Raw genomic sequence first — 23,794 nt, 5'->3', positions numbered from 1 at the left:
TCAAAACATTACAATATTGTATAATAATCATACAAATGGGCTGATCCATAAATGATTTTAAATAAACATAGGTTATTCTTAATGTGTCCTAAAAGGCTTAATATGAATTTCCAACAGAACGATGGTTCAAATTAATAGTTATGACCAACACACGTTAATTCTATGATTATAATATCTATGTATGCTGTCTATGACAGGTACATGTTTATTTACATATATTGCATTTTCAATTTTTCGACAACGTAGACTCCAATAGAGTCGATCATTTAATTAATCGCTAATATAAGTTATTCATTTACATTTTTCATTGGACATATTTCTACATTATCTAATGAAAAATATAAGTTATTCTTGACATTTGGATCAAATACAATTTAGAATGATTACGTAACAAATCTAAAAAAGTTATCGCAATTTGTTCTAGCAAACTTCAGTGGAAATTATAAAACTATTGCGCTATGTTTATCGTGGTCAGGTTTTTTTTTTATTAAATTGTAATAGAACTCTTTGGTTCTATCACTTTCTACATAACACAGGTGTCATGTTATTTTTAGCAAATCAATTCAGCCAGCTCGTTCGCATGCACAGCTCCCATTCAACACATTTTATGACATAGTTCCGAGTCAGTATTTCTCTTTTTGTTTAAACGCCGTATGTCAGGCCGTCGGTGATCATATCCTGCAGCAAGAAGCAGCAATGTACATATTCATGTGGTGGTAGTTTTAACTGATCGTTTTTGTCAGAAGTTTGCGCTCTGAGCCCTGCTGTTTCTAACGAACGTATTATTAAGTCGGCGGACGATAACGCTATGAGTATACGTGTTTGTTTAACTTTTTGCGGCTTCAAATATGAATCCTTTTGCCGATGCTCGGAGATATTTCGGCTATTCTAGATAAAATATTTTATCAGGATGCACAGTCGTAAACAATGTCGCGTCACGCTTATAATCTTTTTAATTAGAACGTGGCTGTTTGGTATGTTTTGGAATGTGCACTGTATGCGCTATCTTGGATGACGTCACATATTGTCTTAGATGAGTAAGTAGCCACGCGATTTTAGCAACACCTTCATATCTGGAGCGAGCTCTGGGATGTTGGACATCGTGTCAACATTACGTATGGACAAAAATGTGTGTTTAACTGACCCAAATTGACATTCAGTCTGTACGTGTAGTAAACCCAAATAGTAATAATTCTATTAATTTTTAGATTCTATAAGGTCGACTGCTCAATGTAGTGTGTTTTCATTTATAAATTGGAAACAACATGAATTGTATAGGTAACATTCAATAAACTAATGCGGTATATATAAATTCAATACCTACACGCATTAGAATTACAGCATAACCAGTTTAAACCTCAACAACAATGTGTTGATAATGATTGATGGAAAGCCCCATCAAACATTCCGATTTCGCTTTTAATATTTATTATCAAGGCTCAATTTTCATTAGTTGGGTTATGTCATTTAATCAAGCTAACGGGTGGGTATTTGGAAATATCGTTTAAGGCTGACCGAGGCCAAATCCATACAATATAAAGGATTTTAAAATAACTCACTCATTTCATGTATGAAGCCAACTATTGAAGCCCTTTGTACTTTATCGCAACTATGCCGCTTTTAGCAGTGTTACGTTACGTAGGGTTTAAAATCAAATTTAGACGAGCACTTTTATCAGTGGATATGACACTTTTAAACTCAAACAATCATTCAACTTACTACAGAAACGCTTTTCGCTTCGATTTTTTTTAATTCACGTCATTTTAATTCACAAAAATCGAATGAATGATTACTATAAGTTATTAATATATGAAATTAAAAGTAAAACAGTACTATTAATTTCCCGTACCTTGAATAGAGGAAAACTAGCCTATAAAAAGTTAACCTAATAACCAATATAAAATTCACTGATCGCAATGTATCTTTATATGTATAGGTGAATATATAAGGTGTTTCTTTCTTAAAAGGATGATACGTCGTTTAGCCGCAGTGTAGTGGACGGAGAGACAAAGACGATGAAACCCGATTAATGTTACTCAAAGACATCCTTGAGGTTGTCTCCTCAGATAGGTTACACTTTTTGTTACTTAGCCCCATATATTTCACCGGTCTTGTGAAAGGGTGGAAATTTATTTTCATGTAACGCGACGTTGCGTTTTTAAATTTTTGACTACGTTAATTGAATATTCGGATGGATTTTTTTTTAATTTTCGTTCTCATTTCGAGTTGAAGTATATTTAAAAAAATATAATACACCTATGATAAGTATCGCATATCGTACATACGAATAAAAAACTTCAGCTATATAAAAATTACGGACAATTGAAATAAACTCTTAACTATAAGCTTATGTAATTCTTAGAAAAGTAAATATTAGCACGAGCTCGTGCTTGGTTATGGTTAAAACCAACCATACTTATCTACAGGTTTACATCTCTTCTCGTAAAAATAGGGTCATTTGTAATCTTAGACGAAATCTACTCGTACATATGCATTGCAAAACTATCTAAAAAGTATAAGTAAGTAAAGCAAGAAGAACTTTGTGCACCCCTCTTAACTATGTAATACTTTCTTCTCACTTGAGTTCATTGCTAATCCGGTTAAATGTAATAAGTTGTTAGAGGAAGATTCTAAAATATAGTATAGAATGAACTTATAATATGCCTTTATTTTTCTTACAGGTGATTAAATAACATAATACAATAAAAGGCAATACCATAGCAAAAGCTAACCTAACTATTTTAGATCTATGGCGTAGTTACAACGAAGTTATCAAAAAAAAGATACACAAAATTGTTATTGTAATTAAGAAAGATTAATCAAGTATCCACAAAAGGAAAGTACGTAATTTTCCGTCGTTTTCGTCCACTTTGTAAGTTTTTTAATAACCTTACTTCATAACTTAGGTACACACTAACTTTCTAGTTACATATAGATTAAGTTTGAGTTGCAGTCATGCGAGCTATATAACCTTTTCAGGCTCGCGTTATGCCACTGTACCTTTTTATAGACAATTTGATATATTGCTGTATGATTCGGCTTCATGTTTGGCGGACGCGATCTCAAGTAGCAGAACTCTCCAACTATTCATAGTACAGTCATCCCCACGACCCATATTGAGGTGCTTAGAATTTACAAAGTGCCACGTCAGTCACACGTTTTCGATGACAAAGTTTTCTGTAGGTTACACTTTACAAGGTAACACTCAGCGGTCGCACTTCCAAGTTTCAAACGACACTAGCCTACATTACTTCGAATGTTACCCTTCTCACAAGTGTTACTCAGTAATGAAACTGGACTTGAGTTACCTCATTAGACGACTAAGTATTCCCATTGTTTGTATTCAGAGAGGAACATGAACTGAAAATAATTAGTTACGCTATTTTACTTACAATTCCCTCTGATTTAAGAAAGAAGATATAATAAATGTCAAGCTCGGATAGGATTATATAATCCAGCTGTGAACTAATTGAAAATTTTCTCTCTAACTGTATTCAGAATAAATGTCACACGTCCACTATTCTTTTAATGATAATCTTGATTATATATTTTTCCGCGGTGAATGTCAACTTAATATTTTTTCATCATAAAGAAAATTAAGGATGAGGTACGTTAAAGTAACAAGTAGTGCACAGATAACTTATTAGGTTTTTGAGAGTACACCAAGCTATAATCGGATTGGGGAGTTGGAAAACAGATTTGCTAAGTTTGTCAGTGGGTTGATGGGTTGATGTATTGGAGAGGTTTGACATACCCTTGTATGCACTCGACGTCATACTATATGCCTGCTAATGCGTTCACGTAGAACCGAGAGCGAAGGCGTCCGGCGGAGCGCTCGCTAGTCGTATACCGCTCTCCCGGCCGTCCGGACGCTCCCATAGCGCGCGGTTTGCACCCACTCATCCGTAAGTTTTGTGACAGTATCCCAAACTTGACTCGACACAACTTTTCTGCTCCCTTCTTAGCCACTCACAGATGTGCACCAATTTAAGAAAACCTGCGCCGAAACTTATTCTAACGTTTCTGCACTTGCATTCGAAGTTTTAAAACTTAAAATTGGCATTCGACTGATTTGTTGCAAAGTTGAATGGTGAAAAATCGCTTCGGTACTAAGTTTTGGCGGTTAATTTGTCTCAATGTATTATATTATACTACGCTAATTAAAACCAGCATCATTTTACAATATTGAAGAAATATTGAATGGGCTAAGTGTATTAATTAATTCATTATCATTTATCGTGTCAGAAAAATATTAATTGGAAACGTTAAAAGGCTTTTTAAAGAATTTAAATAATAACAAGATTAAAATTCACTCGTGAATATATTGTAACGTTAATAAGAGAGTTTTTTGAAGGCTTCGCGCGTAATCTTGTTATCAATGCAAACAGAAGTCGATGTTATAATTGATAGCATCATCACAAGTGGACGCGTTATTTTAACCAAGCTAGGTCGTCATCAACATTACACTAAATTATTTTTTTAATACCTATTTCTCATTAAATTCACATTGTTATTAGGGAGGGTTTTAAAAACGAGTATATTTGTATCTGTAAAGCTAAACTTAGTAGAAAAATAACGCCATAGCAGTTCGAATTCATTTACAATAAACACAAAATTCATTTACAATAAGTTCAAAATAATAATATCTTCAATTAAAAATTTTTAGAAATAATTTTTCACGTACTGGGCTGTTCAAAACGCATAATTAAGAGGAAATTTTTAATTATCCATAACAATTTAAATATGTGTTAAAACCTTTAAGTACCATGATCGAAAAATAATGTCATATATTTTGATGTTCTATTTATCTCTCTCTCTCTCTCAGCAATAGCTAATAGATATTATCTACAATGAATAGACATACTGATTGAACGAATATTTTATTACATACGTATGTTTATAAACATTAATTCTCAGAATTGCATTCGATTGCATATATGCCATTTGGAAATAACATAATATCAACTAATTAAGGTCGTACTCGATCGGTTACTGTATACTTTAAAATGTTATCTGCCAATATTTGTTTTACTTACAGAAAACAATTACTTATTACACGCTTGTTAGGTTTTATTGTTACTCGTAGGAAAATGTATATTCCCTTCAACGAATTATTTTCAGAGGCATGTACTCCGGCAGCAATTCGCTAAAATATCGAACAATCGCATTAACCTATAGACAGAAAGCGCAATACGCCGCCGTAATCTAATATTATTCGTGCTAAAGTTACATCGCTCACCGGATAAACATATCACTGTAAAAAGCTTTAATAATAATGGAAGAAGTTACGCTGTCATTTCGTAGTTTTAACCAACGTGAGAATATGCAGACAAGTAAATAAATAAATCTATTTCGGCACAGTCCCTTTTATAGCTCATCAGCCATCAAGACCAATTGTATTTGGAAATATCACGTAACATTTTATGCGATACGAATATACAATATTATTGCCATTTTTAAATAACGATTCAGTAGCACTACGAGTTCAACTCTTTCTTCATTATCTGCAGACATTAATTTATTCGTCTGTATTATATTTTGTTCCATGGAATAGATTAAGGAAAATATATTTATGTTTGTCAGAATAGCTCTACCTGTCTTATTGGCCGCATATTAATTGTGCGTCATTTTTATATTTTTTATGTACGATCTACAGTTGCTTGGTAGACTCCAGCATTCATTTCAATAATTAATAACTCCTTCATTTCAATAATTATTATACAAGAATGTATTATACGAAAGCAATACGCGTTTGTCCCAGATACATTATGCGTTATGAACTGTGTTACCGCTGAAAACTATAGTTTTTTAAGCAACCATAAAACATGAGCGCAAATAAGATTCTACGAAACAGTTAACCGACGTTAGTTATGAATATACGCTTACCGTCTATTTAGGTTTATGCACGACCAAGTAAATAATTAACCTATATAATAACGGATATGTTCGATGGGACCCGTATTGTTCGTTAGGTTTCACATAACAATGTCGAACTCATGAAAGCTGGACGCCGCAGCTCCGGTTAGAATAAAATCGGTGCTCTCACTTGCTTTGTTAAATATGAGATAAACGCACACTACATTTAAGGACTTTAAGATGCTCGTAACAGTTCTGTATAATTAGGACATTTGAAAAAGAGAGGTTCTGTCCCTCCCATTACGATTTATTTAAATTTAATTTCAAATTGTCTTTCTATGCATAGAATTTTTGGTATACATATAATGTTCTATACTGTATTTGATATATATTGTTGTAGAAATCTAAAAGAATATTATAAAAGTTATTTCAAATGAGGAGTTATTCAACGTATTAGCCGCAGTACTGTGGTAGAATTGAACGTCATACGAGTTACGCGTCTAGTTACTACGCGGTTATAGAGGTACTGATGCGAAAGGAGCCCAAAACAAATGCCAGTACGCTCAGGTATTCACGTTGCGGTTGTATCAAGTTTATACAAATCTACTCTTACTTAGAAATATCCCCATTGACTCTTAGCCAAAGTATAAACAATACTAACAGTACTTCAATAGAATCCGATAACCTCTACAGCGTAAGTTCACGCACTTCAAGCATTATTTCTTTTATCAAAAGGTGTAACATACGTGGTTGAGTTTACAGAGTGGCATTTATTTACAAAACGATAATTTAAAGCCCGGTCTCCTTCATGTTCCCTGCTAATGTCTTATGTTAACAATTTAGTTACCGAGTGGCAAAGAACGCTTTTACTCGAAACCGTGTTATCGATTAATAAATCGAATATAAAAGTAAAAGAGGCATTGCGGTTGTATATCATTACTTCTATAGGTGCAATTAAAGACGGCTAACAAAATTAAAGACGATCTCGTAGATCACTGTTTGTTAACAAATTGAAATTCATTCAGTTTCGAATTTAAAAATGCATATACTTAAACATGTACATGAGATACGAGATAAAACAAATAAATCCTCTTTCTTAGAAATGTAAATGGTATAGAATTCAAAGGAAAGAATTGTGCAGTATAGGGTTACCAATATCCCTAGAAGGAATCGCGAAGCGGCAGGAACGAGATAAAAGAAAAAATATTCCAAAACCTGTTCTATTAAGTACAATGTAATAAAATATTAATCTAACATCATTGCCTTTACACTAATACTATAAAAAATTAATGAATATAATGTATCAATTAATATAAATGACGTGTATGCGCTTCTGAAAACTCTAATATGGCGAATGAGTCCATATTTTAATGTAATTAAACGACTAGATCAAAGGTTCGCAATCCCGACATTAATGTATCAAATGCGCGTGAGTTCAGTCCTGATACGTAACGGTATCGTGGCGGGTTAACAACCCTGATTCAAACGCCCATTCAATCGCTTCCAGTATGCATAACAACGGCTCTCATTTCATTATACAATGTCTGTGAAGTTAAATGTTCCTGTGGCTGCTTGTCCATTACACTTTCGTATATTATGAATAAGGGTCACAGTTATAACGCTTTAACTTTTTTCGGATTGCTTGTAGTAATAGTTACGTTCAACAATTTTTTTCTCTCACAAAGTATCATTGTATTTGACCTTTATTTTCAATAATAAAAATAATAAAACTGATAATGTAATCATTCGTGAATGTCTTATGACATAACAAGATTTGACGGGCTGTTAGTTTTGTGAAATTATATTTATCATTTAATTAAATACAACACATGATACAGATGCATTCTTCGTACATTTTGGTCAAGATCTAATTAATGCAGTGAATACCCACGCATTTTATGTGCTTTCGTAAGTCCAGCTTTGACGTTAGCTCGTCAATTTAAATGTAACATTACACCTGTTGTATCATCAACATAGTTAAAATTTAAGTGGCGTTATGTGAATCCCGTAAATCAGTAACGTCTAGTTAACCTACCTTGCTATCTATATTTTCTTCTGATCTAGCATCTAAGTGTTTGTCTATAAAAATTAATGAAAGATAAAAAAGGTTAAGAGCAAATTATTTGTTACTTACAAATTGCGTTTAAAAGCTAAAAGTCGATAATATTATCACGGTGAAAATGAATACTTAAACTATTTCAAAGAAAAATAATTATAAGTTGGCACGATATTAAACATATACGTAGATATATAGTAGACACATATTACCACCGTGAGCGTTTATTTTACAAAACGACATCTTAAGAGCCTTACAAATTGTTATTTTGCTATCGTCGCCATTTAAATACACTTTGATGTAAGATCGTCGTGTTTGTGATACGATATGTGAACGTACTTGTATTTTACGTAGAATAACACAAATTTTGTTGCTAACTTTACAACCACATTGACTATTGATAGTTTTCGTATCTAAGGTGACTTTCATAAAAAATAAACACGTTAGTAATCATTCAGCGAACACTATTTTAAATTAAATTTTATATTTTGGTCAATAAATAAAGAATATCATATAACAGTTTCTAATTTAACATCATAATAACGTATTGGCCATCTCGTGTGCTGTTACATTTTTAAATACATCAATAAAGAAGCAAGATCCTATAAATGACAAGAGATTGTAAATAATAAGAAACTACAAAACTTCGAACCAACTAACTTAAATAAAACAACTATTTTTATATACCAGGTTATCAGCTATGACTCCTTATTTATTTGATTTACATAGAGACGTAAGGTCGCAGTGGCAATTATTTTTCAAGATCTTCTTAACACTTGTGTGGCATATATAGTTATCGGTTGACATAATAGCCCTACAAGACCCTTAAGATAAACCCAGGTCATACGTTGTGTAAATAGCTTATCGAGCATATGCCTATTCAATGTATTCCAGTTAATACATTTACCGATAAACATTTGTATTTTTAATTAAAGCAAATTGTATTTGGTCTAGTTGTGACACATTGCTTCATCGCTGAAATATAAGTAGTAAATTGTATCGACAATAAATATAATATTACCATACATGTCGTGTAATGTACACAACTTGCATGGAAATATATTAATTGTCGGTAACATTTAATGTTTTGTCTATCATACAAACATAACTAAATTCTCCCTATGTAGGTACATTTTGTGTGAATAGCACATTGATTTAATGTTATTCATTGCATTAGCCAATACTCAATAAGCATTTGTGTTAATATTTAAAGTTCAAGCAGGTTGGCGATTTAATAGTCTCGAACAAATTAATGAAATATTGTATAGTAATAATATTTCTCATTATTACATACACTATGGTTTTTGGTTTAGTATTTATTATGGGAATTATGTAAATGTTAAACACACTAAAAGTTTAACAAACAATAACTATTAACTCTTTGTCTAGAGACATGTGTAAGCGTTTCTTATAAGACAAGATCTTTAAAACGTTAAATTGACCGATTTTCAAGAAACCTTTTATCTTTTTCATCCAACGTACGGAACTATTGAAAGAATTGTTACAGAATACTTTCTTATCTAAACCATATAGAAGGACAATTTATAATGTAACGCTAGAGTTTTAATAGTTGTAGAAATAGTTAAAATTGACGAGGAAAATTTAAAACAAATAAACATAAAGATAAAATTTTATGAAGAAAAATATTTTGCTCATTCTAGATTGCAAAACAAAAAACACATTAATAGCGATAATTAAACCAATACTTGACACATGTATATTTAGTTCAATATCATAATATGTAAATTATTCTAAAAAGGCGATTGATTTATTGATATCGAATAAATAATAGGTCTTTGTCAAGCAGAATTTACTGTAGGTGTATCTACCACAAATTTATATCTGCGTAGGTCTCTATGGCACAGGCAAGGTAAACTATGCATTCGTAAATAACCTGATTTAGGAAATACAAACCTGATCACATTTGCATCGTTTCAAAGTTAAAGTTCAAAAGATGACATAAATAAAACATTGTATTTACTCATTGTTACGTCATTGTCGAAATATTCTGGAAGTTGGAGTTAGTAAAAGCGAAAAAGAAAAAATTTAGTTACATTTTAAATTGCAACACTGACAGCAAAGGTAAAATACGAAACATAAAAAAGTTATAGATAGAAAAGACCAACATGTTTTCTGGTAGCATTTCAAGTTACGTATGTTTTTGATAGAAAAGCCGCGTGGAATACTCGCAGAGCATAGATTCCTAAAAAATACGTTAATATTTCAAGTGTATAATATAACGAAAGTCGTTAAAAGGTGCAAGTGTCAAAAGCTACTATTGCTTGCTAGTCATTTCAAATCATCAGTCAATCTTCATACAAATGCGACGTGTTTCCACTAATCATGAACGACATGCCGATGGACGAGTCCAATTAACAAAGCTGTGCTCAGATTATATTTATTCCAACTGAACTTTACATTTATTAAATCGTTCTCGTTAGCGTTTTTGTACGAGGCTATTATACACTCGTATTGTACGAAGGATCGTCTTGTAAAGGATCATACAATTAATTTGAGGAATAGATACGTTGAATTCGTTTTAAAATCTTACCAAATCACTAAGAATCAATCTCATTGACTGAATTGACGAAAAACTACGTGTTTTACTTTCTAAATTAAAGCCTTGAACATAATATTGTATCAATTGAAATTCCTGAATTAATTCGAATGACTGATCATTTGATTGCAGTAAATAAATAATAAACGAGAGCGTATAAAGGGTATACTGAACACCAAGTTTAATTACTTTATTAATGAAACTGTGAATCGAATAGAGACAATACAAAAGGCGTAATAAGTCTTAACAAGAATAGTGTTGGAATAGTCATAGCTTTAAAGAAGTGGTATGAAGACTGTCACATATAGGTTAAAGAAGATATTCTTAACGCATGGAATATATTTGTTATTATAAATTGTCGTCGTATGTACACAACTCGTTTTTCAACTTTACATAAAATGCAAGTCAACTTCTATTTCGATACGTTAAAAGTTTTATTAATTTAAGTTGAACGATTTTCCAGAATTGTAGAGTAACTATAACTTAAAGATTGCAATCCAGGCGTTGCTCTCCAAACTTTACTAAGCAAGTGCAATCTGATATCTAGTTGTGACTTTGATTCGAAAATAAATTCTTAAAGAGTACACATTATGAACACTTTTTAAGCATCGAAGGACGATTAAAACGAAAACAAATTCGTTAACACTGGAGGACTAAATTAATAAGTTAGTTTCAAATTTGCCAAGCGGTCTAGAAACCAATATCAAATTAACCGAAATTTGTTTTAAGAATTCTGTTTAGTTGTTTCAATAAAAACTTTAAATATCATAAACAACCGAATTGTCAGAGCAAACAATTATAAATTGTCACTTTTTCTATCGTATCGTATGACCTGTCTTCGATAAATATTTTCTGGCATCTTCGGAGTTTCTATATCCTACTTCCTAGTATCGTTTCCTGCGTATAAATTTATCTGCAATAATTGCATAAACTATTTTCATGCAATAATTGATACCGTTACCAATAATAATAACAAAATAACAAAACACGTAATGCGATTATAAGTAAGCAGCAATAGATACAAATGATTCATCTTTGTGTCATACATAATATGATTTACTATAGAAGAGTGTTTTAATGTGAACACAGTTAGATCAAAATTGCTGAACAATGATTTTAAACTAATTTGCGTAATAGTCAATTACAAAAAAACAATACAACATCGTTATAATTGTAAAAGCTGTAGATATTTAAACACAATAATGTATTAAACGAAAGACTGAGTGAAATTGTTGTAACAATAAAAACGGTTGTTATCTAAAAGTAATCCCCCTTATTTAAATATGTCTCATGTATTCGTATTGAAGTATATTATCTATATTTTATATATAATATTAATACATACATACATTCTTCTCTCAGTCAGAAATTTCATAAAGATTTTACTGGCCATGTAACTATTTAAAAAAGTAATGTAATTGTTTAAATATTGTATCAAGCGATTTTCAGATTAAAAACAATAGAAATACGTGCGTATTTACAAAACAAAAGCTTGTCGTCATGGTAATACATGAATCATGCTACTGATGATGTGTTGCGTTTGTTTACCACATCACTGTTGGGTCTCTGAGGACTCACTTTGGCAATAGAACGAGTATTTTGGAACGTTACAAATGATAATTCCACATAATGAATAGTATTCGTCTGAAATATAACAAGATTTATGAAATACTAGCTGCGCCCCGCGGTTTCACCCGCGTAAGTCCGTAGCCCGTAGGAATATCGGGATAAAAAGTTGCCTATACGTTATTCCAGTTGTCCAGCTATCTACGTACTAAATTTCATTGCAATTGGTTCAGTAGTTTTTGCGTGAAAGACCAACAAACACACACACACATCCTTACAAACTTTCCCTTTATAATATTTGTAGGATAATACATACCGAATATAATAAATAAAGCTATGTTAGGGCTCGTCTCTATAGATCCCATAGGTTTTCAGTAGAAATTTATTAGTTTCCTCAACCCACAAGTCAACTAGACTTTTTTTAATGTTCAACAGTACAGATCAAAGTTCAAAAGTGCGAGAAACAGCGTAATTTACATAACACAAGTGTCTGTAAAAGAAATAATCCTTTAATAATATTTTTTACGAATATCGTTTGTTTTTTAAATAAATAAAAGCGTAATTAAATGAAATGAATGGAGATTTCCTTTTTTAAATGTGTATTGTTCAAATGTTCAAATACTATCTTCTATTAAACCAAACATCAAGTCTGTGAAAAGAAAACCAAAAGCCCGTAACTCGTTATTTTATTCCGTGACACTATCTCAATGCAATTAATGCTAAAGAATAAGAAGCGCAACTCATAATTCAATATCATTGCAAATTATAACTTTTCATAAGAATTAAATGCTATAAATTTCGTGGGCCAAAAAGGTAAAACAAACAGATGTCGTGACGACGCAAGGATTTGCATAAAGAGCAACTATTTACCGATTAGGTACCGCTGACTTTTAACAAGTTATGAACTTTAGCGTTTATTATTTGTTGTATTTGAGAGTACACATTGATACATAAATAAGTTATATAATAAATAGATATTTTTATACCATGAATCATTTTAATCCTGAAGTAAATTTTCGTGTCCATAATTCAATTGATTTAGGCACTACATATTTCTAAAAATGTGCGATTTGTCACAAAATATTTAAGAATTTTATTACTAGCTTTTTGTCTACATGTTTATAGGAAATTCCCAGTAGAAAGACATTTCAAACATCTGAAATATCTTTCATCACTACTACCTGATTAAAAACATAAAAATGAAACAGTCAATATCGACTAACTCTCGGCTCTTTCTCATTTTATTACAGTTATTTTAATAAGCCGCACTTTAATCTATGCTTAATAAAATATAAAAGAAAGAAATCGGTCTCGCTGAAAAGCGCATTTTATATTTGCAAGTAGCAGACATACAATTTATAATATATCAATAAGTCAACAAAATATGTATGATGCTTGCATGCATTGTGTTTTCCACACGGCATTTACTTGTTCGCATCAAATTATTTTGTTTTACTTAAAAATGTGTCTGATTACGATATGTCCCTACCTCATGGCTACAGTCGTACATTCTAAATAAACATTCGAACAATATCTATTTAAATTTTACCCTAAAAGCAGATTAAGAGATATATAAATAAATAAAAATTGATTATGAAATTAAACTTAATAATATACAGTGACTTTCGCTCGTAAATTGTACCGTACAAGCAATCACAATGGCATGCGCACGCGATGGAAGCTCTTCGTGAAATTAATATCAGTTTCTAAATAAGTGTCCCGCAATAAACATTTTTGTCGAAACAAATTTGATAATGCTGAGCTTTAGCAATTTGCGATCCCGTACCAAATGTCACCAGTTAGTTTTTTTGCCGTCGTTCCTTTCGTCGTCGTTATTTTTGTTATTGGATTGCTAGACAATTATGTTAATCACAGCTATACTTTTTTTCTGATAAATTCATACGTATCATATCAATAAAATTTGATTGTCCTATGCATGAGACTTTTAATCAAAAATGTAGAACTTTAGATGCCTGTAATGTTATTTTGCAATTACATTATATTTTTGTATCGTTGTCTGTACGTAAATTTTACTAGTAAACATCGGTTTGCGGATCGATTGTCGATAAGTGATTTCCCAAAATGGAATTTGTTTTAAAGAATTCGGTTAGACGGGTCTTTAAGAATGAACTCCTCGGTAAAATTATGTATATTGAAATAAATATAGTATCTTTTAAATATACGTGTAAATGTTATTAATGCCTAAGACTATAATTACAATATTTAGTTTATTTTATTAATTTAATATTATACTAGTGATATACATTTTAGTTTTCTCCATTTTATACAGATCATGTCCGTTCTTTATCTTAATAGATATGTTGCATGATTTTAGAAAGATTGTTCTCATATTCTCATAATAATGTTGCATAAACTAGCAAACAAGAGACCTGTCTCACCGTGAGTCTGAGAGTTCTCGTTCATTAGGGAGACTCTTTGTCTTATTGACACGTGAACACACTTTTACGTCATTTACATTCCATTCGACGATGGTGTTTTTTAATCATTATCTAGACTAATGTTCTGGGAGTAAAGGTACAAGTATATAATAACTAGTTGTAATTATGGAAATCTGTTTACGGAAATCACTAATCTGCAGTACTTTTTACACGCTTTATTTTACGGTGAAAACAGAAGAATCTGTTTTAATCTTTGTAATGTTAATGTAATGATTTGTTTCATTTTAGCATTATATCCAGTGGCGGCTATACCTGATTAAGTTTTACTAGAATCGTAATAATCGTTGCGTCGGCAATTTCCTTCGACAATTTATATGACATTAGCTCGCCTGTGACTAAACGTTAAGCTTGGCTTTCGAGGGTTTTCATCATCATCAAAACTTTTTGTCTAATACAAGGCTTTGTAATCGCAGCAATAACAACGACCAAAATATGTTGGTGGCCGAATATAAAATCGTTTATTTGTGTTATAATTGCAAACCCAAAAATCAATATATCTGTAGAAACATGTTTGTGCACAACTACTGATTGGTATGAGCTTTTTGTCACCTAGACGGAAAATGGATGGCATACTTTCACGAGACGATTTTTTCTTGTAAACATATGCTGATGCAAAGAGTACCTTATGACATCGCGTGTAAATATGCTTTAAATCAAAAACAATTTCGGCATTTAATAATAATTAATCTTTGACAACAGCCAATTGATTTAATACCACATCATTGAGTTCAATGTCATATTTGAAGTATTACAATACTCAAGATGACATACAGTCATCTTCAGTTTATGCAGAAGTGGTCGCCGGCTTCAAAAAAAGAGCAGGCTATTTTCTCTGATCTTCCTTGGTTTTTTCCTCAATACTTTGGACTGGGTGAACCGATTTCTATGAATTAATTTAAAATTAATTTTTTACTTGGAAGCGGGTACCTTCCGTGTGGTTCCATTGTAATCCTATTCTGATTATAATGGTTAAGTTTTTATTAATAATAATTGTTACTAGATAGTGTTATCACATATCTACATTAACCAGGAACAATAAATTCATGAAAATATTAATTTATCAGAAAATTACCTTTTCAACTTACTTTGATCATAAAAATAGAAATAACACGATATTTTTTCTGAATTTTCACGCATCAATTTAATTACCGAAATGAGTATCTTCTTCAATCGCTATTCACAACACTGGATAATAACGACAAATAATAATGTTTGTCTGAATGAAAAAAAACATCTAACACATGTCCACTGAATGTATTGCGAATTAAATTTTATTTTTATTCCCACGCCGTGAGTAACACGACTCTTGTGATCTTTGTTTTATGTATTTAAGCGTAAGCGACATTTTCTTGTATTGTCTTTATATCTCTATTTCTCTATTAATCAGAAGGAAGATAGACTTTTCAGTTACATATGGTCTTGAGAGTTCTCAGAATGAATCTATCTATATTTATAGTTATACGGAGACCAAACGTAGGTACTCGAATAGAAGCGTGTGATATTTATTAAATTTTAATACCGAGTAATAGATATAAAACGAAAATAATTAAATTTTACAACGGTTCGTGTGTTATGCATGTTTATTCGTATCCACTATTTTTATACCTCCATCATTTTTAGTAAACATATCCATTATGACTTGCGAAATGAACACCAGATGTTACAGATTCAAGGGCTAGTGTTTTATTTTAAAACATTATATGTGAATGTCTTATATTCACAGTATGTTTGATGTTTATCACGTCATCATCTCATTAGCATAAATAAAACATCCCATATAATTTTACCGATATTCTCAACGATGACATAATACAATTTGAAGCATCTAAAGTTGTGCATAGTTTAATAATTAAAATTCATTTATTAGGTAAAATTGACTAGATGATACCTGTAGAATATTATATACATTTAACTCCGTTTCCTTCTTTAGGAGTACCTCAAAACTCTTCAAAACGTCAAATCGTGTTTTATTCACAGATCCTTGCCATAGTATCTCTGGTACGTAATTATAATAATGATGTATTTAGGAAGTATTCCCCAAAACGAAACATCTTGGCTTAGCGGACCACTCGGATTTTTATCTTTTTGATAACACGAAAATGCTCATCAACCTTGACTGAGTGTACTTTAATTATACCTTTATCTAGTATGATTATGACGTGATCGTTTTTCTCAAGTTTTAAATGTGATGCAATAACGTTGCCCTAATATAGTTATTTGATTTGGTGATGTATGGCTAAGTCTATCGTCTTGGGTCCACTTTTAATTTACATGACTCTTATTTTTATATAAATAAAAGCCAAATTATATGTCCTGTTAAAATACCGCTACAAAGTGGTTATGTAAAATTGCCGAAAGTTTAAAATAATTGACATATCTTTATAAATAAAAATCAAATGATTATATCAACTCCATGTCCACGAACATCTCATCATGTGATTTAGTAAAATAAATCTAATTTAAAACATGATATTTGCGTATAGCATCCGTAAAACTCTAAGACACGATAAATATTAGAAGGACTCATAATTTATTGTATTAAAATTGGGATACTGTTATAATTCTTCTAACAGATTTAAAAACCCGACGCTATAGTGAAATCCAAATAAATGCGATAAACGAGTGTTTACAATGATCATAAGTAAAGGGGCAATCTTGTCCCTCAGCCTGTTAGTTTCTTTCGCCACGCTTCGTGCTCAGAACATCATCAGACGTAAGTATATCTCTAATATTATTCTCTAACAAAATCTTAACACCGCATGAAGATTTCCCTGCAAATTTCATATAGTTTGATGAGAAGCGACATTAAGACTTTATATATATTTTTAACTTTCATTAAAACTGTATACATTCCAGTGATACTGTTTCGTCTATAAAGGACATCTCCAAAATATTTCAGAAATATAACAATCTGCTATGTAAGTGCACTAAGTGTCAAATAAATGAATATTGTTCAATAAAACAGGATAAGTAGCTACATATAAAGGCCGTGTTGAACCATATTAAAAGTAATGTTCTAATCAATAAATACTTACATACCAAAATTGTCAAATCAACTTAGCCTTTATATGTTGTACCTACTATTTTCTGATCTGTTTATGCTTTAAGTAATTAAGGTATACCTAAGTATATTACCTACTTTTAAAATATTACATTACCTTCACGAACGTTGTTATCTACCATTCCATACCGTATGTTTTGTTACCAATGAAAGTATAGTTCTAATTCTAGGTATGATATAATAACACAGTAATCGTATCATTCCATAAAACATTTTTAGTAAGAAGAGTACAAGGACAAGGTTATATCTATTACGCTTATGATATCGTATTCATAACATCATCAATTAATTGTTTTCATTCGTGTTGCTAAGAACCTGAAAATGTTTAGCATCATTCATTAACGAACTAAGAAATAAAATTGGTATTATCATACTGATTGTATGGATAGACAAAAAATTCCAAATTAAGTATGGCATAACTTGTATTAAAGGTAACTCTAAAATAACTATCCATAGAAACGTTTAACTAACTTTATAGAATCCGTTCCACATTTATCTGCCACGTCTTTTAAATTATAATATTTGCAACGCAATGCAAAAACTTCATTTAAAAACATATGTATCGTTAAAACATCGCGAACTATCGATCCTAATATTATAGAGTAGTTGCATGGCGTATCAATTTTATAAATTACTTAATTAATCAGTTATCCATTCTAAGTACAAGAAATAATTATATCAATAAATACAAAATGTTTAATGGTATTAAAATGTATCACAGAAGTTGTTGTTAACTATAATCTAAGATTTAGGACCACGTACAACACGATTACTTCTCTTCTATAATTCACTTGGTGATGTGTACTGGGTTTTTTTTTTCTTTTCTATTTATAACATTGATAAAAAGTAACTTTTGTTCTTACTTATATCTCAAACTATCTTGATTTAGGTGTAAAAATGTGAGGCAGACAGAGTGACTTTCACATTTATTATATTGGTTGGGGTATTTAGAATAATTATTGACATGAACGTCGTCTATAAGTTTCATATTGCAATACGATCGAAATAGCCTACTGTAGGTACGTACATTAAAATTAAAGAGAACAACAGCTATGTGGGTCACTGTATTTACGAACGTGCAGTAAAGTAAGATGTTTAATTTTTATTAACCCAAAACTAAATCTGTTTTATGAGTTTATATTAAATGTGCTAATTTTATTGCTTCGCAAGTCATAACTTTGGAATCCATCGATAATTATAACGCAATCGGAAACAATAGGGAATTTGCGAATAAAAATTTAAAACTTACAACTCTGTCATAACACTTGGTCAAAATAATAGGCAGCAAAATAATTAAAAATTGTGATAAGTCATACAAATTTCAATTGCTTATTTTATTGTAAATTTCGAAAGTTATCGGATGTATACTTGGTATAAAAAACCCTAAGAGCTATTGACGTTTTTTATCACACACTTTATATCCATGTTTTATATTTTATAATCAAGTCTAACAGCAATTTATTTCTATGGCTGGGGCTTGGGGGCGTGGTATAATCAGATTGCGGACCGCATAACAATTCGTCCGCAAAACATAATTGTTTCTACAACTGTTTATTGTGTATCATCTGTTATAGGGGTAGACAAATGAATAAGCATCTCAAATAGCACAACAACAAAAGAGCACTATAAAAACATTCGTAGTAAATGAGTTTCGTTTAATTTAGTTATTAATAATGTGAAGCTTTTGTCAATTTGTAGCCCGGTGCACAAAATAAACGATGAGCTATCGAACAATGTGTCTTCGATTATAGCACTCGGCCTGCAATTCCTTGAAACGTATTGAACTGGTCAGTGGGTGCTAACAAATAAATAAATCATCTAGTGCTGTAAAGAGTGCTGTCGGATGCATGATTGTGACAGTTGATATGAATTGCCTCGCGCCCTCACACCGTCCCTATAGCACTAGCATACGAATATATCATCCGTCATTGTATTTTCAATATTAACGTGTAACATCGGCTCTTTAACTTAAAAGACTATAATTATCTATAATATATAGTATTGGTTTCTACGAAAGATAAGAAATCGACACATATTGTCTTAATTTAATTACATTCTAATTCAAAACTCGCTCCGTTCGGACTAATAATGCGTTAAAGTCGTTTAAATTATTTAAATTCAACTGCATTTAGTGTACTTTTGAAAATTGAACAATGTCTGCAGTATTGGAGGGCGAAGGTTAGCGAGACGGATAACGCGAATATTCCGTAACAAATTAAGATCTAAGCATTATAAAACTGATCTTCTTTTATTTGATATCCCGACTTGGTCACGAGGTAATTGATCTGATGAGACGAAGCTGTTTAATATTCATGGCCCCTTTGTGTCACACTCGTTGTTTGCCACAAAGAGGTGGGTTTTTCAATAAGTCTAAAGCTAAGATACTATTATATAGTTAATAGGCGCATTAACGTCGATGTGCGTACGGTAAAAAACACATATGTTCCAGGCACATGTGACATGCTTGAAATAATTCATCAAAATAAAGACGTCAATACGCTTTGGCTAAGAAATAAAATATTTATGTTAATCACGACAAAAATGTATGAGTATCAACGAAATGGCTAATGCCAGTATTATGATGGTAATAGATGCATTTAAAGGCATTCTATTTTTTGCGAAACGACCCGCCGGAGTTCACGAAAGATTAACCACCGATTTTACTTGATGTTATTAACATGATAGAAGCGTACTTTTACGATGTCGAACGTACATGTACATGTACATTACGTATATCATAATCAGGTACCTACGTCTAGTCTTTTTAATCTGCTTTAATTTTACAAGGTGCATGTTCAGAATAAATAAAACACAGTTCTAGTTTCGCACGATAAATTTAACTGTCATTGTACGTATTCCAGATGTCCGTCAATCTGTCCGGTACAGGGGCTATTCTTGAACAAAACAACATAGCAGTTATCGGTCAACCTATTCATATGCCTTTGAATTAGATTATCTTAATATTCCTCATTGCGAGCAACAAATTCAATGCAAAGAAAAATCATATAAAATTTGACTTAACTAGAAGTAAATAATATACAGCTTCATCGCACACAAATATACAGAGAATAATGTCAAGCAGATGCCAAACAAAGCTCTTTTAAATCGCAAAACCATAATACGCTTGTTTTGCATATTTTATCAATTACTATTGTGTCGGTTATTTTCTCTAACGATGTACAAATAGGTTGGTTTTATTGTGGACCCGCTGTATTTTGACGTCCACTGATTATATATATTGGATATAGTTCAATTTAATTAAAATTTAGGAAGAAGACACTTTCGAAGAACTTGTAATGTATTGTTGATTTTAATAATCGTATTTTGAAGATGATTTATATTGAAATATTACTAAGTATGTATATGGAACATACATTTATTTATATTAGCATCATGTTACGATGACAGCATAAAAAAATATTTTATAAATATAAACTTACTGCGCAAGCACAGTTCGATTATAAATGATATTCTCTTATGTATACGATATATGAAAATTATATATTATATAATAATTGTCGTATTTCATACCTACTATCCGCAAATTTCTAGCCAATAATCATCCTTAATATAATATTAGTTGTTGTCATTAACCAATAACTCAATTAGTCCATCCATCAGTGATCAGAACTTATACTGTATTATGCTATGTATGCGAAACGACAAGTTCCATTAGTGGATAATCAATTTTAGTGGATTTTTTTAAGTCATAGCGGGCAACTGCGAAATGGTAAGCGATCACCTCCTCTCATGAACATTTGCAGAGGCAGAACCTCTGCATGGCATTGCCCGCTTAAAAAAAAATAAGGCATATTGAAAGGATTGATGGAATGAAAGGCTGCAAGGGGTGAGGAAAAGGAAATGGGCCTCCAGTTCCACAACTCAACGACTAAAATACATTAGCATTCACATGATACTGTAACACTTTGATCTTCTGTGAAGGTGTGCAAGCTGACTCAATCAGTGCCTAAGCATGTTCTATTCCACATATGATGGAATTAAAACAAATAAGTTGAATAGCCTAGTCTCATGGTATCAGCGCGAGAAGACGAAAGGAATTCACTCGTAAAAAAACATGTTTGAGACGTAGCATTTTTTGTGTTTGATTTTAAGCGAGTTTTATACATTTGGAAATTAAAAATTTTTTAACGAATTTTAAACGCGATTTATTCATTATATTATCAACCCAACGTTTCGAACACTTTACAGCGAGCTTGGTCACGGGGAGACCACCAGACCAGACCACGCTCGCTGTAAAGTGTTAAAAAGTTTTTAATTTCTAAATGTTTGAGACGTAAAAATCTGAGTATTATTCATTTTGTAAGATACAGCAAGGTTTTTGTAAATTATGCTCTATATATGACGTATAATCACGTCTATGACAATTTAGTTGAAACAAATTCTCTAGCTATTTCTACGATTTCGTTGAACTGGAGAATATAACTAAATCAAATGGGATTTATACAAGCCGCCGTGTTTTTTTTTCATATGTTAAGAAATCTGTGGGAGACTACGCATGCAAATAAGAGATACCCACAAATAAATAAAGCACTTCCTTTATTTACATTAACTGTTATTAACTGTAACTAGCTGTGACCCGCGGTTGAAACCGCGTAAGTCCGTATCCCGTAGGAATATCGGTATAAAAAGTGCCTATGTGTTATTTCAGTTGTCCAGCTATCTATGAAGCAAATTTCATTGCAATCGGTTCAGTAGATTTTGCGTGAAATAGTACGCACACATACATATACATCCATCCTCACAAACTTTCGCATTTATAGTATTATTATTTGCCAATAGATGTCAGGAAGTGTCATAATAAATAGGGACTCAAACGCCTCCTATTTGTTAAAAAAGTAAGTTTAAGTCGATAAAACACGAATAAAACACGAATATGACATTTTCTAAAAAAGATTCCTAGCTAGATCGATTTATCGCCCCCGAAACCCGCTATATTCTAAATTTCATGAAAATCGTTGGAGCCGATTCCGAGATTCCAATTATATATATATATATATATATATACAAGAATTGCTCGTTTAAAGATATAAGATGCGTAGTAAGAAGTGTTTAGTATTCGGTGGTAATGCAAAGAACTGAAACTCAGTTGATCGCTGGGTAAAAATTTTAAGTAATCTATTTTAAGCATGAAACGTTTTTACAACAATGTTTCGTTTAATAAAATCTGTAATTAATTTTTATTGTTATTGACGACAATGTTTTTTCGATGAGAACAGTTAAAATTTTGCTTTGCAATATTTTGCAATATAATAAAGGCAACAGAAATTGATTAAGTAAAAAAATAAGTGTCATACAGAGTTACGGTAAAATTGTAACACGTTTCCATGAAACAAGATATTTTTCAAATAATTGGTAGTTAGTTTCATTTCGAATCCCAATAAATCTTACTGAAATTCTGCTTTAGCTAAAGTTTACAACTCATAAGTTGTATTTAGCGATCAGTTCCAGATATTAAGTAATGTCTGAAGCGCATGTTAAGATGTAATAACTTACGTCCAATAATCAATCCTAACTTCGCTGTAACTGTCCTAGTTAAAGTACTAAGCGACTAAAGAAGTGGGCTCACGTAAAACGTCGGGGACAATTTGGTAATAAGGGGCAGGCTGTGCCTGGTGCAGGCCGACTACTTATAACACAGTTTAATTTATTTGTGGAATTCGCCTTGTTTGGAAGCCATTTCGTTAGTGCCATCGATGTGATCAGAATTGGATATGCCTATTTTTTGTTTTTTGTGTTCGTATTTCCATATGTTTTTAAATAGTGCATGCTTTAATGTTAAAGTCTTATACCTTTAAACGAGCAATTCTTGTATATATATAATTGGAATCTCGGAATCGGCTACAACGATTTTCATGAAATTTAGTATATAGAGGGTTTCGGGGGCGATAAATCGATCTAGCTAGGAATTTTTTTTAGAAAATGTCATATTCGTGTTTTATTCGTGTTTTTTTTTTCCTGACATCTATTGGTGAATAATAATACTATTTTGCTTCGTAGATAGCTGGACAACTGAAATAACACATAGGCACTTTTTATACCTATATTCCTACGGGACACGGACTTACGCGGTTTCAACCGCGGGTCACAGCTAGTATAACCGTAAAAAGAGACTATTTCTGAACACCGCCATCCAAAAATTAAACGACTTAATTTTTTATTCGCCAACTTTCCTCCCGCGTTCTTATCAAGTGTTGTTAAAAAAATTGCCCTGGAAACGG

General features: G+C 31.7%; 1 protein-coding gene across 8 annotated transcripts in view; it reads left to right on the top strand.

Annotated features, from left to right (window-relative positions):
- Positions 1-23,794, top strand: part of LOC119835803 (basement membrane-specific heparan sulfate proteoglycan core protein-like) — a 102,138-nt gene that overhangs the window by 46,912 nt on the left and 31,432 nt on the right. Inside the window, exons 1-2 of one of the 8 annotated variants that reach the window (XM_038360808.1) lie at positions 3,805-3,905; positions 17,068-17,207. The exons of 6 other annotated variants lie outside the window; for them this stretch is intronic. In XM_038360808.1, the coding sequence (XP_038216736.1) occupies positions 17,126-17,207 (82 nt within the window). In that variant the 5' untranslated portion in view covers positions 3,805-3,905; positions 17,068-17,125. Of the gene's footprint in view, positions 1-3,804; positions 3,906-16,977; positions 17,208-23,794 lie in introns of those variants that run through there. One more of the 8 variants, XM_038360809.1, reaches the window with a different exon arrangement.

Source organism: Zerene cesonia, chromosome Z (assembly GCF_012273895.1).
Source record: "Zerene cesonia ecotype Mississippi chromosome Z, Zerene_cesonia_1.1, whole genome shotgun sequence".
Taxonomy (NCBI): Eukaryota; Metazoa; Arthropoda; class Insecta; order Lepidoptera; family Pieridae; genus Zerene; species Zerene cesonia.
This window is presented reverse-complemented; position numbering and strand designations above follow the sequence as displayed.